The 16642-nt window shown below is 47.8% G+C and overlaps 1 protein-coding gene across 1 annotated transcript; it reads right to left on the minus strand.

Annotated features, from left to right (window-relative positions):
* Positions 1-3162: 3162 nt before the first annotated feature.
* DGUOK (deoxyguanosine kinase) lies at positions 3163-15387 on the minus strand. Its single transcript, XM_035121075.3, has 7 exons — positions 14915-15387; positions 13359-13471; positions 11327-11514; positions 10738-10885; positions 8586-8701; positions 4959-5058; positions 3163-4758 (listed from the first exon to the last, which is right to left on the minus strand). Exons 1-7 carry the CDS (start codon positions 14964-14966, stop codon positions 4693-4695), a joined length of 783 nt encoding a protein of 260 aa, XP_034976966.3. The 5' UTR covers positions 14967-15387; the 3' UTR covers positions 3163-4692.
* Between the last annotated feature and the right edge of the window lie 1255 nt (positions 15388-16642).

The raw sequence follows: 16642 nt of genomic DNA on the forward strand, positions 1-16642 counted from the left end.
GAGTAAGATCAGGGACTGACAAGGGAATCGAGGTGGGGGGCTCCCCAAGGCTTTCGCAAGCCACGTTCCTCTCCTCTTTTAAGTTCCCAATCACTGCTATAAACCACAGCTGGGAAAGAGAGACTCCCTGTCTGAAACCCCAAGAGCTACTGCCAGTCAGGGTAGACAATAATGAGCTAGACGGACCAATGGTCCGATTCAGTGCAAGGCAGCTTTCTATGTTGATGTGCAAACCTAGATTTTGCAAGCCCACATCCAGGAGTGCACAGGGCGGGGGGGGGGAGCTATGAGCAAAGTCCACTCTTACATCTACTCAAGATAGAAACCACTGCCTTTTTTCAATGTAAAGAGTGTTTGTTGCTATCACTTTCCTATGCCTCATATTAACTATAGAAACACCTTTACAACTAGAGAGGACCTTAGTTCAATAATACTTGCTCTGCCTGCAGAGGTCCCTGGGTTCAAACCCAAGCATCCACAGGCAGGACTGGGAAAGACCCCTTGTCTGAACCTCTGGAGAGTCACTGCCAGTCCGTGTAGACAATACTGAGTTGGCTGGACCAAGGACTGCACCCAACGTACTTGTTCCATTAGCACAGGCATCCCCAGACTTTGGCCTCCAGATGTTTTGGACTACAATTCCCATCATCCCTGACCACTGGTCCTGTTAGCTAGGGATCATGGGAGTTGTAGGCCAAAACATCTGGAGGGCCACAGTTTGGGGGTGCCTGCATTAGCACAACAAAGGTTTCCCTCTCTCCTGCCCCTGTGTGTGCCCCAAACCCTCCTTAAATCTGCTCCAGAAGATTGGAGTGAACTCTGGAACAAATCAGGGGGGTGCAAAGGGTGGAGGACTTCCATCACACAAGCACTAATAGAACAAGTTACTGTACTTAACACCACACTGGATGCAACCCAGGAAAAGATACCTGTCTGTGTATACTGTATATAATTAACCTCAGAGGTCTGAAGGAGAAATGCAGCTGGGGGATGTGGGGAATTTGTCAGCACATTCCCTGCTGCCTATCAGCTGTGGGGTGGGGGCATGCCTTCTAGTGCCCCTCTGTACACAAACCCCAGAAGTTTGAAGGAAAAGGGGGCTGTCGAAGGCTGTTCTCTCCCCTTCCCTTCAGAGAGCAGTGTCTTTGGAGGTTTCCTGCCCGTCCCCACTCTCTGCCCAGCCAGCCTAAGTCTGTCCTCACTCTGTATTTTGCAGCAGCAAGAAACTGGTGGCCACATGAACTGCAGCATGATGACCACTTTTCCCTTGCAAAAATATTATATACCATATAATATGAAATGAAACGGTGCTTTTCCAGTCCTGCCCTCCACCACCGTCACCAGCATAACAAGAACTAAGAGCATCAGAAGAGCTTGCTGGATCATCTAGCATCCTGTTCTCAGAAGGGGAACCCACAAGGAGCACATGAGCGCATACAGCCCTCTCCCCTCCTGTGGCTTAGACTGAGCAACTGGCATTGAGAAGCATTGCTGACTCCAATGACTCCTGTGGCAGCAGGTTCCCTAGTGTGTAAAGAACGACTTTTAAAAATCTGTCCTGAATCTTCCAGCTTCACTGGATGTCTACAAGTTCTAGCGTTACGAGAAGAAGGCAAACTTTTATTTACTCCCATTCTCTGTGTTTTAAAGTTACTCATTTTACTGATTTAACTGTTGTTGTTGTTGTTGTTGTTTAGTCGTGTCCAACTCTTCGTGACCCCATGGACCAGAGCATGCCAGGCACTCCTGTCTTCCACTGCCTCCCGCAGTTTGGTCAGACTCATGTTGGTAGCTTCAAGAACACTGTCCAACCATCTCGCCCTCTGTCGTCCCCTTCTCCTAGTGCCCTCAATCTTTCCCAACATCAGGGTCTTATCCAGGGAGTCTTCTCTTCTCATGATGTGGCCAAAGTATTGGAGCCTCAGCTTCACGATCTGTCCTTCCAGGGAGCACTCAGGGCTGATTTCCTTCAGAGTGGATAGGTTTGATCTTCTTGCAGTCCATGGGACTCTCAAGAGTCTCCTCCAGCACCATAATTCAAAAGCATCAATTCTTCGGTGATCAGCCTTCTTTATGGTCCAGCTCTCACTTCCATATATCACTACTGGGAAAACCATATATCCGGACCTTGATTTAACTGTAGCATCTTACAAATTCAAGAAGAATGCAGTTATCTACAAATGAAAGGTTTATCAGCGTACTGAATCTTTTAAAAAGCACATTATAGTGGTACAGAAGCAGCCTTCCTCTTAATGAGGGAGGCTGAGATGAGTAGAAGACTGGAACACAGAAGTCAGTTCTTTTTAGAATTGGCTTAAGATGAGCTTGAGTCTACATGGCTGACACCACTTCTGTGGTTGCTCCCATTCAACTCCAAGAAGCACGTACATCTTCTGCCCATGTCCTTCAGGGTCAACTGCAGGTTTACATAGACGCAACACAAAGAGGGCTGCAACCAGAGGATTTTGTAACATGCTAATGATATCCTTGCACAGGGACAGAAAAGTGTTCTGGACTACTCCTCCCTGACCACTGGGCTAAGCTGTCTGAGAATGATGGGAATTGAGAATCCAACCACACCCAGAGACCCAACATTCAAGAACACTGTGAGGAGGGGATCTCCAGCAGCTGCCCCCCCCATACACATTTCTTCAGCTGCAGTAAATGTTGATGTCCCCAGTGCAATTGAGCATACAGTGGTACCTCGACTTACGAAGACGATCCGTTCCGCGGCGCTCTTCGTGAGTCGAAGTCTTCGGTTGTCGAAGCGCCCGTTCTGCGCATGCGCGAAGCACGATTTTGCGCTTCTGCGCAGGCGCAGAACGTGCGCATGATGAAAAGACTTCCGAGGTTGTCGACTTCATAAGTCGAAACCTTCGTAAGTTGAGTCATTCAGATGTCGAGGTACCACTGTATAAGGACAATAGCCCAGTGGCAGAAATGGTTTCTCCAAAACTTTCTGAGGATACTGCAAGCAGCTTTGGAAACAGAATCTCTGAACTTCAACAGACCATTGGACACAGGCCATAATCACACACAGCAGCCTTAAAAAAAATACAATAATTTTATACATTAGAAGGGAGATAAATTAAATGTTGACAACGCCCATCATTGAAAGCTAATGAATGGTTGATTGTAAAAAGCACTGCATTAAAAAGGAAGTGTTTTGTACTGTAGCTTATTTTTAATTGATGCATGAATTTTAATGCTATGTATAAAAAGTAAGGGGGTGACATGTCATTCCATCTACTGCTGATGAACTTGCATATATAGGTTTACTGAGGCTTGGAAAGGTAACATCAAACACAACAGGACTATTTCTTGAGGAGAAAAGGATGAAACATACATGGACAGAAATACTTGGACATCCATATTCCAGTTTCCCAAGGTCAACTTCGTGAACTTTACTATCTACAAAGAGGCACTGGGCATATCCTCTCTGCAAAATTCATGGTGATGTGTGCGCCTCTAGCATCTTAAGATACTATACCACAGGGTTATCTTAAACTTTAAACTGGACTGCTCATAGATAGACATCCCATTTATTCCATTTTTTTAAAGGAACTTGGCAGATGTTTGTGCCGAAGGAAAATCTACAAAAAATTAAAAACCTTTGTATCCATGTTGCCCCTTTGCACAAGCAATGAATGAAGAGGGCCATGGTTGTAGGACAAACTTGATAAATTTGATGGAAATGTGATAAAGGCAGATAAAGAAGGTGAAAAGTATTCTTGAAAACAACATACAGTTGCTATATTTGTGTGTGACATCAACCATGCAGTGGCCTTCATGCACAGAGATGCTATAGCCCAGGAGGCCTCCATCACATAAGTAAAAGTTGCACTGAGGGTGGGAAGCAGCAGAAAAGACAACAGCCCCTTGAAAAGCTCAAGTACATGTCTGTTTTTTTTCATCTTTGCCAGATACAGACACTAACACAATTGTACAGAATTGTACACAATTCTTCACACTCTGAACCTTCCAGATTCCTTGGTTGGTCCCGGAACTGTTTCAGTGTCAATCAATTTCCAATCTCTCTTCTCCAAGGGGGAGGCTATTGATGGACAGACAATGGAACTGGGCACTGTTAGACGGTCCCATGGCACCTAGGAAACTCAAGTGCGTGTCTAAGTGCAGGGTGCTTAAAAATAATATATTACAGAAGTGAGCCCAAGGTGTCTATTGCTGTAACTCCACGTCACAGTAAGTAGCAGGAACTGAGGGCACATATAGACTCAACAACTTGAGACTCCACACCCTGAGAAAATGCAGCAGCAGAAGTTGGGGAGGGAGCAGGTCCAGAATCATGGCAAGGGAGTCACTGGTAGCCAGTAGCGACAAAAAAGTAGATGCCCCACTGCCCAAATCCATTAAATCTATTAAACTGATCTCTCACTTGGGTGAACACAGGACTCTGCCTGACTTCTGAGCTCACCCAGCCCAAGTGAAATTGCCCCCAACATCTTTGCCCTGTTGCAATTCTACTTTCTATCTGTAGATTAGGTTGGGATTTTGCTGCCCAGAGGGCTTCTTTCCCCCGCAAATACTGTGCAGAGAGACCTTTAATTCTTGCAAGCACCTCTGACCTGCCCGAGCTGTTAACTCCCAATGGAGTTGACCATCAAGGAGTGCTTTCTCTTGGCCTCTTCTTGGTGGCCATCCACTCAGAGGAGCCTGCTTTAAGATCTTGGGCTAGGAGGCAGCGGCAGACGCAGAAGGGAAAGCCTCCCCTGAGAGAGTCTTTATAAAAGTCTTCACCTGCAAAAAGAGGAAACAGATCTTCAAATAAAATCCAAACAATTGCTTGTTCAGTTGTTGCCATGTTAGTTCCAGGGAATAAGCGACACACAGTTAAGGCAAATTGGTAGCTTACGGTGCCAACTTTAATCTGATGGAAGAATATGCAAGTTTTGTGCATTATACCAAAGCTTTCACATTTCACAGAAGTGAAATCTTACCTGGGACATAAGCCTCCCTTGTTCATTTGTGTCATCCTCAAAATCCTTTGTGACATCAAGCAGCAAGACTGGAGCATTTCTTATGTTTTCAGAATGAATCCTGTGGGGGCAATAAGAATGTTATTTCCTTAACTCTTTTCACTACACAATCAATATTGTGGCTTCAGTTACAGTGGGGAGTTCAGCTCACTTCCTTGAATGACCTCATCTGCATTGACTTTGAGTTGTCTCATTAATTCACCTCATTCCCTTCAGTGTGCTATAATTATGCCAAGGTTGTTGAAAGCCAGAGCAAGGGGAACTTTTTGCAGACCAGGGGCCACATTCCCTTCTAGGCAATCTTCTGGGGGGGGGTCACATACTGGTGACAGAAGAATGAATGGAAATTTTACCCTTGTGCAGTAGGGTAGTTTCTACACACACACACACACACACACACACACACACCTCCATCATCCATCCAGACAATCAAGAGTTCAATACTACATTCCAGCCAGGCCAAAAAAAGGGTGTGAAGCAGGGTCAGTGAGGGACGTGGCCTGGGGAATGTTCCAAGGGTCAGACAGAGAGGCACATTCTCTCTATGGGCCCAAAAATTCCTGTCCCTGTTGTAATCCCCTGTCTCAGCTTTACCATATTGCCATCCCAGAGCAATCTGGAGATAACAGTGGCTTATACTATACACCAAATCTGCTCCTTGAACTGTTGATCACACTGTGAAGTTAATAAAACCAGCAATAATTTTTAAAAAACAGCCTCTCTTGCAGCTTCATGCAAGGATTAAAGATTATTACACACACATAGAGAGCGAGCTTTCAACATCTTACAGCATAGTGCATATGTTGCCTATTAAACACCCACAGTGAAGCTAAATTTTGCTGCCTTGCACCGTCACCATGACTCATATAATTCAATGGATTTCCTTTAAACAAAGCCAAATACATTATACCTTCAGATTTAAAAAGTTTGTTAAGGCACTTACTAATTCCATTACGTACATCCCAAAATGTAGAAATTGTAACTTAAGGTACCAACCTTAATTTCTGCATCATGTAAGCAGTAAGCATTTTCTGCAATGTGCTCACTTAACAATCTAGCCTCCCTGCACCCACGCTCTGCCTCCGTCTTTCAGCCCCAAACTTCTTTGTCTAAGGTAACACTGAGGCTCACAACACCACAGGTCACTGGCCTCCTCACTGCAAGCCAAATCTCTGCTTTCTCTATTCGCCTTCACTTAGGATACAGGGAATGGTGTGTGTTTGTAGGCTACAGAGGAAGGATGGGACAAGCTAGTTAATGACCTGGCTTGCACCTAACAGCAAGTCATGGTCAGAAACAAACTATAGCTTACTACGAATGTGCTAGCAAGCCGATACATGCTGCTCAAATCACGCCCACTCTGCTCATCCATTTGCCAACTGGGAGGAAACAAACAACAGTGCTGGATTAGAGTTGTGTGCAATCCAAACAAACCATGGGCAGAAGTCAAGGTTTGTTCTTGACTTACTACTCAGTTCCTTTGGAAAGATGCAAACTACTAATGCTGGTTCACACAAACTGCTAAGCTAGCACTGTGGTTTTGTTTACTCCCAGCTTGGCAAAGGGTGAGTGCAATTTGAACTGGGTGGATGAAGACACAAATTAACAGTAATCCATAGTTTGTTTCTGACTACTGTTTAGTATTACATGCAACATCAAGAGGGACACAAGTGAGGGAGACAGAGTTTTGGGCAAGTGTCTGCATCCTCATCAGAAGAAACATGTCAGGATAAGAAAGGAGGGGTGCCTCACATTTATGAATAAGTAGGGATATAGAATTGGGCTTCATTTAAAATGAATTAAATCATTAGAATTCACAAGCAGTGTAAAGGGGAGGTCAGACAGTCCCATGTTCTGATTGTGCTTGACAGTTACTCTGCTGCTTTCCCCCGTACTATACAACGATGTAAGCTTTCAAAAAGCTTGGTTCTGAAAACTAATAATGTAGAACTGGAAAACACACTTCTTCTTTAAGATGCACATGACTAACTACAGGTTGAGAGCAAGAGGACTGGGGGTGAAAGACCAAGGCAAAGCATGGAAGTTCACCTCCTTTGCTTCCACTGATCGAGGTTCAGAAGTTGACAGACAGGCTCTGTGCAGCTAGAGAGCTCAGCTGAGTGAAGTCAACACCACCCAAAGACTCACTGGATTCCAGAAGCTCAGTTGTAAGTGAGCACAATATGCAAGGCTGTCAGATGTGTTTACTGATTAAACAGCAAGGAAGATAACATTGGGCACCTTTACAGTCTCTTCTGCTTTTTGGTGGAAGAGTGAAGTTGCAGTTGCCTTAACTGCTGGTGTAAAGCAACAATAATTCCTTCCTGCCTCTCTTCCTGCTAAATAACAGTTGGAAAACCCCAGTAATGTGTTCAGAATAAAGCATGCAGAATGAGAACATACATCTGGCAGGTTTAAAAGAAGTGCAGTAGAGATTTCTATCCCAGTCTGTGCATGCATTGGATTTGAACTTGTTTTAAACATACAAACTTGTTTTTATTCTTAGTCACCACAGGGAGCATTCATAAATGGAATGGAATGAATAAAAAATAAAGGATGATGATGACTTAATCCCTAGAGCAGTCTTTCCCAACTTGGTGCCCTCCAGAGATTTGGGTCTTCAACTCCCATCAGCCCCAGCCAGTGCCCCAGAGTTGATGGGAGCAGAGCCATGCTAGCTGGAGCTGATAGGAGTTGCAGCTTAAAACATGGGGAGGGCACAAACTTGAAGAAGGCTGAGCTAGCTTGTGATTTCACACATCGCTCCCACTGCAGAACGGAAACTTCCAGCGTCTCTCTGGTTTGCAACAACACTGCAACTAACACAGTAGTGGCCTGTAAACTGTGACAATGGGAAAGAATAAAAATTATGCCAGTAAGGATGCCCAAATGAATCACAAAAGAGTAATCTGGATCAGGCCTGACTTACTGTTGGGAAAGCTGCCCTAGAGTAATCCAGAGCCCACTAAATGTGTCTGGTGAGCAAGAGACTGGTCATTAAGGATCCAAACGTTGCCTGTCACATATCTTATTTTGGGCCCAGAGTTGTGCACAGCTCAGGACACAGCACCTGTCTGTACACAGCTGCCCTCCTGCACTTTGTGGTCTCTAGCCCACCCATTTCTGTGTTACCATGACTTCCTGGTTCCTTGCTGTTCAGCATCATAGCCCAGTGGCAGTAATGTTTAGCAGTTAAGGTGTTGGACAAGGACCTGGGAGACCTGGATTCAAATCCTCACTCAGAAACCTTGGGCCAGTCACTGTCTTGGAGCCTAACCCACTTCACAGAGTTGCTGTGAGAATAAAACAGGGAACGAGAGGACCACATACATCGCCTTGAGTTCCTTGAAGGAAAGAAGGTAAATCGTCATCCTCATCTCCAGGTGACGGGAACTGTGGCTTGGCTCCAGGCTCCACTCTTCAGTGTGGGATCAAGCAGGTGCTCTGGCACCAACATACACCTGCCACTTGACACAACCGTGTGGGATCAAAAAGAAGAGGCTCAAGCGCAGAGAGCAGACACTGCCTGCAGAGCCACAACTGCCTTCCCAATGAAGCCAGCTCTCTGCTGCTCCGCCTGTGACTCACTCTGTGATTTTCTCCACGAGCCAATGTTCGTGTTGAGTGTGAAGCTGCTCCAGGTAGCGCAGCTGGACGTCCTTCTCTTCAGGCCTCCCTCTTTGGCGCAATCTTTCCATGCAGATCTGAAAGGAGGGAACGGGAAATTCATTGGCCAGTGCAATGAACGCCAGAGCCCCACACCTCCTGTTCTGCCAGAGAGACACACTTCACTCTCATACCCAATGGAGCAAACAGCTGGCTTGCAAACCTGATCCAAAGGTGACCCAGAAACTGCAATTAATCCAGAATGCGGCAGCCAGATTGGTGACTGGGAGCGGCCGCCGGGACCATATACGTGTTTCCCCTATGCACCATCTTATATTTATTTTACTCAAAAAAATAAGCCTATGGCTTATTTTTGGGGGGGGGTATTTTTTATTAAGCAATTTACATTTGGAACTTTGGAGCCGGTCCCTTTGGGTGCGATTGACAGCCCCAGCATTGTGGGTGGTGGTGGTGGTGGGGAAGCGGAGGCGCCTTATTCCCTAAATGTATGGATTTGACAAGCTCTGGCCTTTTGAACATAAGCTCTTTTTTGTACATAACCATCCAGAAAGTGGGGCTTCCGCTGCCACTCCCTCATAGATGCAGAGATATCCTGGGACTGGAAAGGAAGCCGGAGGACTCAGTGGAGGGAGAGGGAGCATGACCACCACGGGAACGGACATCGCATACCTTTTCGTTGGCTACGTGCCCAGCGAGCGTGGTCAGAGCCAGGAGTGCGCACAGAGCTGCCTGCGCTCCTCCTGGGGCCACCATGCCCAACTCCCCCGCCCAGCCAACCCAGAGACCCTCCCCACAACACTGCCGAGGTGGGGCGTGAGCACGAACTCCCAGGTCCAGAACCATCCCAGCTTCCGACTTTATCAGAGGCTCGGGCCCGTCCGCACGTCGTCACGTGACGCCGTGGGCCATTCCTTTTCGGGAGGAGGCAGGTGCCCGGAACTGGTGGCTGCTGCAGCCCCGACAAAGCACGCAGCAGCGCCACTCGCTCCGAGGCAACAGGACCCAGCAGCAGCGCCATCCTCGTCCTCCCGCTGCTGCCCGGCTGGGCTCCGGCTGTCCCCACCCAGCCTCCTCTGTGGCCCCCAGGGGCGAGCAGCGGCCTTGCCTCCGCTTGACCCGGCAGCAGCAGCAGCAGCGGGAGGATGAGGATGGCGCTGCTGCTGGGTCCTGCTGCCTCGGGGCGAGCGGCGCTGCTGTGTGCTTTGTCGGGGCTGCAGCAGCGCCGGTTTCGGGTGCCTGTCTCCTCCTACCGCGGCCAGCAGCAGCGCCGTCCTCGTCCTCCTGCTGCTGCCTGGGTGGGCTCTGGCTGTCCCCACCCAGCCTCCTCCGTGGCCCCCAGGGGCGAGCAGCGGCCTCGCCTCCACCTGGCTCCGCAGCAACAGCAGCAGCAGCAGGACAAGGACGGCGCTGCTGCTGGGTCCTCCTGCCGTGGCCGGCATTGCTGTTACTGGCTCAGCGCTCTCCTTCCGCGCAGCGCTGCGGCGCAGTTCCAGGCGCTGACTCGGCAGATGTCCTCCTTCTCCTGCTGCGGCCGGCATGCTGGGTCCCGCTGGCTGGCTGGGCGCTCGCTCTGTGCAGCGCGGAGGTATGGCTTATTTTCAGGGGGTGTCTCATATTTCACAAATGCTTTAAAAGCCTGCTATGGCTTATTTTATGACTACGTCTTAAAATAAAGGAAACACGGTAACACCGGTCCTGAGAGATCTACATTGGCTCCCAGTACGTTTCCAAGCACAATTCAAAGTGTTGGTGCTGACCTTTAAAGCCCTAAATGGCCTCGGTCCTGAAGGAGTGTTCCCCCCCCCCCATCGTTCAGCCCGGACACTGAGATCCAGCGCCAAGGGCTTCCTGACTGGGTGAAGGTGCACCCAGGGCGCCAACTTTGAAGGATCCATTCACATCCAATGCAACAAGCATGCCGATTTACCTGCCTTCAGCTGAGTAGAAGGTAAGACAGCCAGAGCAATGACCCAGACAAAGATATAGCAGGCAGTCTCCTACATGAGTGGACCACTTGCTTTCAATCTTCATTTTTGTAAATCACTTTGACTTTCACTTTTGAGGGTGGGAGGTGGCGAAGTGACTAATAAATATAACAGTAGTTTTCAGTTACCTCTGGGGGTGCCTGTAGATAAAGGAAGCCATGGATGTCAAGCTGGTCCCTGAATGCTTGTTGGAGAAAAGTGTGCCAGTCCTGGTAAATTGCCCACTCAATCTCTGCCAGGTGGCCAATCTCAAACAGGTTTTTGGCAAAGACGTACCTGGGGAAGAACCATGCAGTTAAACCACCCGCAGAGCAACAAACACAGGAAGAAGAACATGCAAGTCAGAGATAAATGCGAAACTGCCAAGCTTCCCAAATATTGTATTTGCAATTGGCATCCATTCATCATTACAAAATGGAAGGTTTTCCTCTTTCTCGTGGGGAAGAGGCTCCAATGGAAGGAGTGGCAAAGCTTTCCTTGCTAAGAGGGCACTGTCCTTAGTTTCTCCAGATTTAAGCTGAAAAGAACTGCAAGGACATTCAGCAACACTGAAAGTGTGGGAAGAAACTGCAGAGCACTCTGCACATGGAGATGGGGCACTGAATACTTGAGAACATTTCAAAAGGTAAACATCTCCCCACTTCTCTTGGCATGTGGCCCCATCTCACTGTTGCTGCTGCTGCTGCCAACTTCAGGAACAGGATTGTGGCACCATACCTATCACTATATATAGATCTCTCAAAAACCCGCACGTGGTCCCACATCTTCAGGGGCTTCACAGACAGGGGCTCCAGCTGGGCCTTCAGCCGACTCAGACATGAGTAAATCTGGAATGTGTAGGACCACCGCGAGGGCTCCTGATACATCATTTGAAGCAGGTTTGCAAAGCTTTGAGATGGAGAGGCCTGTGACAAGGAATAATTTAAGAGACACACATTTAAGAACCCAATGGAACAGGAACCACAAAACAAAGAGTGTGTTTTCTGGGGGGACGCCACAGCAGGGCCTGTGAACCTGTGCCATGTGAAGATATTGCAAGGTTCCTCTTCTCTTTGCCTCCCTCCAGCTCAACCTTCTCCCACTTGGTGCTCCTATCAGCCCCAGCCAGCAAGTTGGGATAAGTGGTACAGGCTTCCGAATCGTTATTTGATTCAATGTCTTTGGCGAGACGAGTTTCCTAGTCCCTGGGCAAAAACGATCCATACTAAAACTGTGTCCTATGGACTGTCCCCTTCGGACTTGTTGAAACTAGACCTTGCCACAGCTAAAAGAACCCTCAAACAAAAACTAGAGGAGATGGACCTCCAGCAAAATGTCATAATGGGAAGTGGTACCTGTTCACCATCAAACCTCGGCATAGTGCCCTCCCCGCAGATTCCATCTTATTTGACATCCCTATCAGTCGCGGCCCATAGGTTTGCCTTTATTAAGGCAAGATTTAATGTCTTTCCTTGCAATGTTGTGAATAATAGGTTCTCGAAAGGCCAGAGTTCAGTTCTGTGTGCATGTGACAACAGATCCATAGAATCCCTCCATCATATATTATTCTGTTGCCCCTTGCACATGGTCCCTCGGACCAGATTTTTATCCCCCTTAATATCTGAAACTTTGGATAAGACTTCGGAATCCCAGTTAACATATCTGTTACAGGATAATGAGCCAAGTAGATCACTCCTTGTAGCTAGATACCTGATTGCAGTTCTATCCTACAAGAGGAAAAATGGGTTACTTTATGATTATTTATTTTTTGCCCTAATGTTTGATTTATAGTGGTGGCCAGATGATCTAAGTGATATTTTTTACCTTGTAATTGTAATTTTATAATATTTATAGGGATAGGATTTTTATGAATGGAATTTATTTTGTTTACTTTTGTTTTGTTTTGTTCTGTTGTACGATGTACATTGTTTTGTGTTGATATCTTGATATGGGCCTATGGCCGTAATAAAGTACTCTTCTGGGATAAATGGAAGCACAGCACATAAGGAACAGCACAGGGGGTGGGTGGAGTCTTTAAAGATCTTTGTAGAAGTTTTTTTGAACTTTATAAAATCATGCATGGTGTGGAGAAAGTGGATAGATTAACATTTTTCTACCTCTCTCAGAACACTAGAATTCGTAGGCATTCAGGGGAGCCAAATGTTGGAAGATTCAGGAAAGATAAGGCTATTGATGGCTATAAACCAGGATGGCAGTGCTCTGCCTGCAGTCGGAGGCAGCAACGCTTCTGAACACCAGCTCCTGGAAACCACGGGAGGAGAGAGTGCTGCTCTTGTAGTCATTTCCCACAGGCATCTGCTTGCCCACAGTGAGAACAGGATGCTGGACTCAATGGGCCATTGGCCTGATCTGGCAGGCTCTACTGAAGTTCTTATAACCTTTAGCACAGGCTTCCTCAAACTTGACCCTCCTAATGTTTTTGGCCTACAGCTCCCATGACCAGTGGTCAGAGTTGATGGGAATTGTAGTTTCAAAACATCTAGAGGGCTGAGTTTGAGGAAGCCTGCTTTAGCACAAAGAGGGTGACTACTCTTTGTTGCCAAAGGAAGTTGCATGAGAGTGAATGGTTATGTTATCTGAATGATTATGTTGGTAAGAAGGCAAGTTTCCCCTTTGCTCAAAATTCTTGTACTGAAGAAGAACTCCCAGGCCTGCAAACCTACCAGTGCCAGTTGATTGAATACAAGATTCTGAACCAAAACAGCTCAGTTCCTTACAGACCTAACAAGTTTTACATCTGGACCCTTACCTGGTGGGGACCAGCAGCTTCAACTTTCTGCCACTTGGACACTGGCTCCGAGGTCATGGACCATTCTGGAAAGGCTTTTCTGAGCACTCTCACAAACGTTGACTTTCCCACTGCTGGGGGAGCAAAAAGCACGCATGCCCATTAGCCAACATTCCTCCTTATACAGTGTTTCCAAATATCAGCAAAAGGAAAAGGAACCTCGTTCTGCTTAAGCTGTGCAGAGAATGAGCCGTGGAGATGGGATGTAACATTCACACCACACACTTGGAGCACATGGCTTCCCCCTAAGAATCATTTCGGCAAACAGCTCTGAGGGTGTGTGAGGTTTTCAGTCAAGCGGTATATAAATTTTATGAAATAAACAAAATAAGAACATAAGAAGAAGAGCCTGCTGGATGAGGCCACAAACCAATCTGGTCCAGCATTCTATTCTTACAGGGGCCAGCCAGGTGCTTGTGAGGCCTGCAAACAGAATTCAAGCAACAGAGCACTTTCCTCTCCTGTGGTTTCCAGAAGCTGGTGTTCAGAGGCACTACTGTGTCTGACTGTGGAGGCTAGCAGCCATCAACAACTCTCTCCTCCATGAATTTGTCCAATCCTGTTCTAAAGCCACGTCCTAGTTGGTGACCACTGCTGCCTCCTGTGGAAGCGAGTTCCATAGTTAAACTATGTGCTGCATGGAGGACATTCTTTTCTCTGTCCTGAATCGTCCAACAACCAGCTTCATTGCATAAAGAATCCTGGGACCTGTAGTTTGCTCCTCAAAGAGCTACAATTCCCAGCACTGTTAACTGACCAGAGTTCCCAGGATTCGAAAGCCATGTGCTTCAAACATATGGTGTGCATGTGACCCACTTGACACCTCACCCTGGCCCCACTCCCCTTCTGCATATTATGGGCCATAATAATACCACCCAACCCAACAGCGCTCTTGTAACAACAACAACAACAACAACCAAGTTCCATTCATTTCTGAACACCAGTTCATGCTTTTAGCATGACAGCTGTAGTACTTTGTGAATTCTGTGATATGGCATTTGCTGTTTAGCCTATTTTTCAGTTGATGGTGTTCTATGGATTGTAATTGTTTTACTGTACTTGTGATTTGTTATCTGTTCTATATGATTTGTGTTGAGTTTGGAATGTTCTATTATGTTCTAGTTATTTACTGTTTCTAACTGCCTGCTATTCATCTGAATGAAAAGCAGCATAGTAAATACATAAATCACCACCCAACCAAGATCTTCCCTGGAGGCTCGCCAAAGCCTGAGACTGCGTGTCTTCCCCAACTGCTGCAGCACGTGGAATGGGGCAGAACATTACTCCTAACTAATGCATATATCCTGGAACCGTGCAAGGACCCGAGCCCTGGTGCATCCAAGGCAATAATAAGGCTGCCTCTAAGCAAGTGCAGAGCTCCTCCCTCTCTCTCTCTACCCCCCCCCCCGCCACCTCCGGCTGGACAGGCGCTTCCAAGTCGCAGGGTGGCCCTGCCTACGTAAAATGGAAGAAAATACCCCCTAACTCCTCCTGAGCCCCTTCCCCAGACCCATTACCAATGTTCCCTTCGATGGCGAGCCTCTTGCCGGCCTCCCGCGCCACAGCCATCACGCAGAGCAGCACCAGCAAGCGCCCAGCTGTCGGGAGGAGCAGCCGAGCCACTGCGCCTGCGCCACCGCCCTGCCGAAGTCCCTCGTGTCTTTCCGGAGTCCGCCGCGCCCAAAGGGGCCCAGTTCACTTTGTTCCGACGCTGGGCTCCGGCACCTAGGTGCAGCAGTACTCCCGCAGACGGCCATTTGAGGGGCAGGAGGGTGTGCTTGTTGAATGCGGCACCCTGGAGTCATGTTTTGAGAGGATCAGGCGCCTGCAGCGCCACCCCATGCATGTCTCCTCGGGAGTAAGGCGCACCTGCGGTGCTCGGTAGCGTAACCACCTCTCTCTGCAGCGTGTAACAAGAAAGCACAAGGGAGTCCACTTTTCCTCTCACAACTCAGGAGTAGAAAGGGTGCCATTCGGCAAACTGCCTCTCTGGGATATAAAACAGCCCGGACTATTTCCTGGCACGCATTGGAGTGGTATTTCACAGCTCTGTGCCGCAGATGTAAAAACAGGGATTCTAGAGAAGGAAGAAATTGCCAAAGAATCAGAGCCGGCCCACCCATTAGGCGGCATGAAGCAGCCGCCTGAGGCAGCAGAAGAGCAAGATGCTGTGCCCTGCCCATGGAAGGGGGTTGGGGTGGGGGCAGGAGGCAGCACAATCCCCTTTCGCCCCTGCTCCCTTGGGTGTTGCGTTAAGCCCCCTTCATGTGTCAACTGTGCAAAGGGGTCTCCACCAGAGCAAGGGGCCAGAGGAACATGCTGCTGGCCTTGCTCCAGATGCTGCTGTTGCCCCAGGCTCCGCCCTAATGTCCACCCCCTGGACATAGGCAGCAGGGGAAACAGGTGGGCTTTCCTTGAGGCAGGTGTGGCCACGCTCAGCATGTGCAGGTTGGAAGAGGGCCAGGAAAGCCGTGCAGCACCTGGGGTGAGTACTTTGCACTGAAGAAGACCCCTTGGCACAACAAATGTGTGAAGGGGCCTTTCCAGTCTTGCTTCTGGTGAAGTGCAGAAGATGCAGCCAGTTCGGTTCCCGCCAGTTGTTGTGGGCTGCTGTTGCCATTGGTCCCAGCAAGCATTGGTCAGCAAATGGCTGCAGTCCAACAACATCTGGGAGGCACCACATTGTCTAACCCTGCTTTAAGATATGTAGAAATGTTTCCCACATGGCTTGTATCCAACTAAGCACTGCTCACAGTAAACCTACTGAAATCAACGGACATAACTTACTTAGGCCCATTAACTTGAGTGTGATAAAGCTAACCACCCCATTGCTGCACATAACATGCTTTTTATTTGTGTGAGTGTGTATGTTCACATGCCCAAGACATTGTACATGTAGAGTGGGAGTAGAGTAGGTACCCACTAAAGGCTGCTGGCCCAGGGCCTATCGTGGGTCTTGATTCAGCCCTCTTAAGATGCCGCATGGCTGTTGTTTTTCATGCAACAGACTAGCACAGTTCATCAGCATCTGAAGTACTGAATTTTCAGGTAAAGGTGTATTTCATTTGAACAACCCCCACTCCTCTGAATTGCATACCTTCCCTTTATGAAACATAAATAAGTTTACTCAAAGGAGCCAGATGTGAAGATCAATGGCACACAAAAGACCTAACCACTGTACACCATGCTCTGGTAACTTCCAGGCTGGATTGTTGCAATGTGCTGTACAGTACGTGAGATTGACC

This window comes from Zootoca vivipara, chromosome 6 (assembly GCF_965207765.1).
Source record: "Zootoca vivipara chromosome 6, rZooViv2.hap1.1, whole genome shotgun sequence".
Taxonomy (NCBI): domain Eukaryota; kingdom Metazoa; phylum Chordata; class Lepidosauria; order Squamata; family Lacertidae; genus Zootoca; species Zootoca vivipara.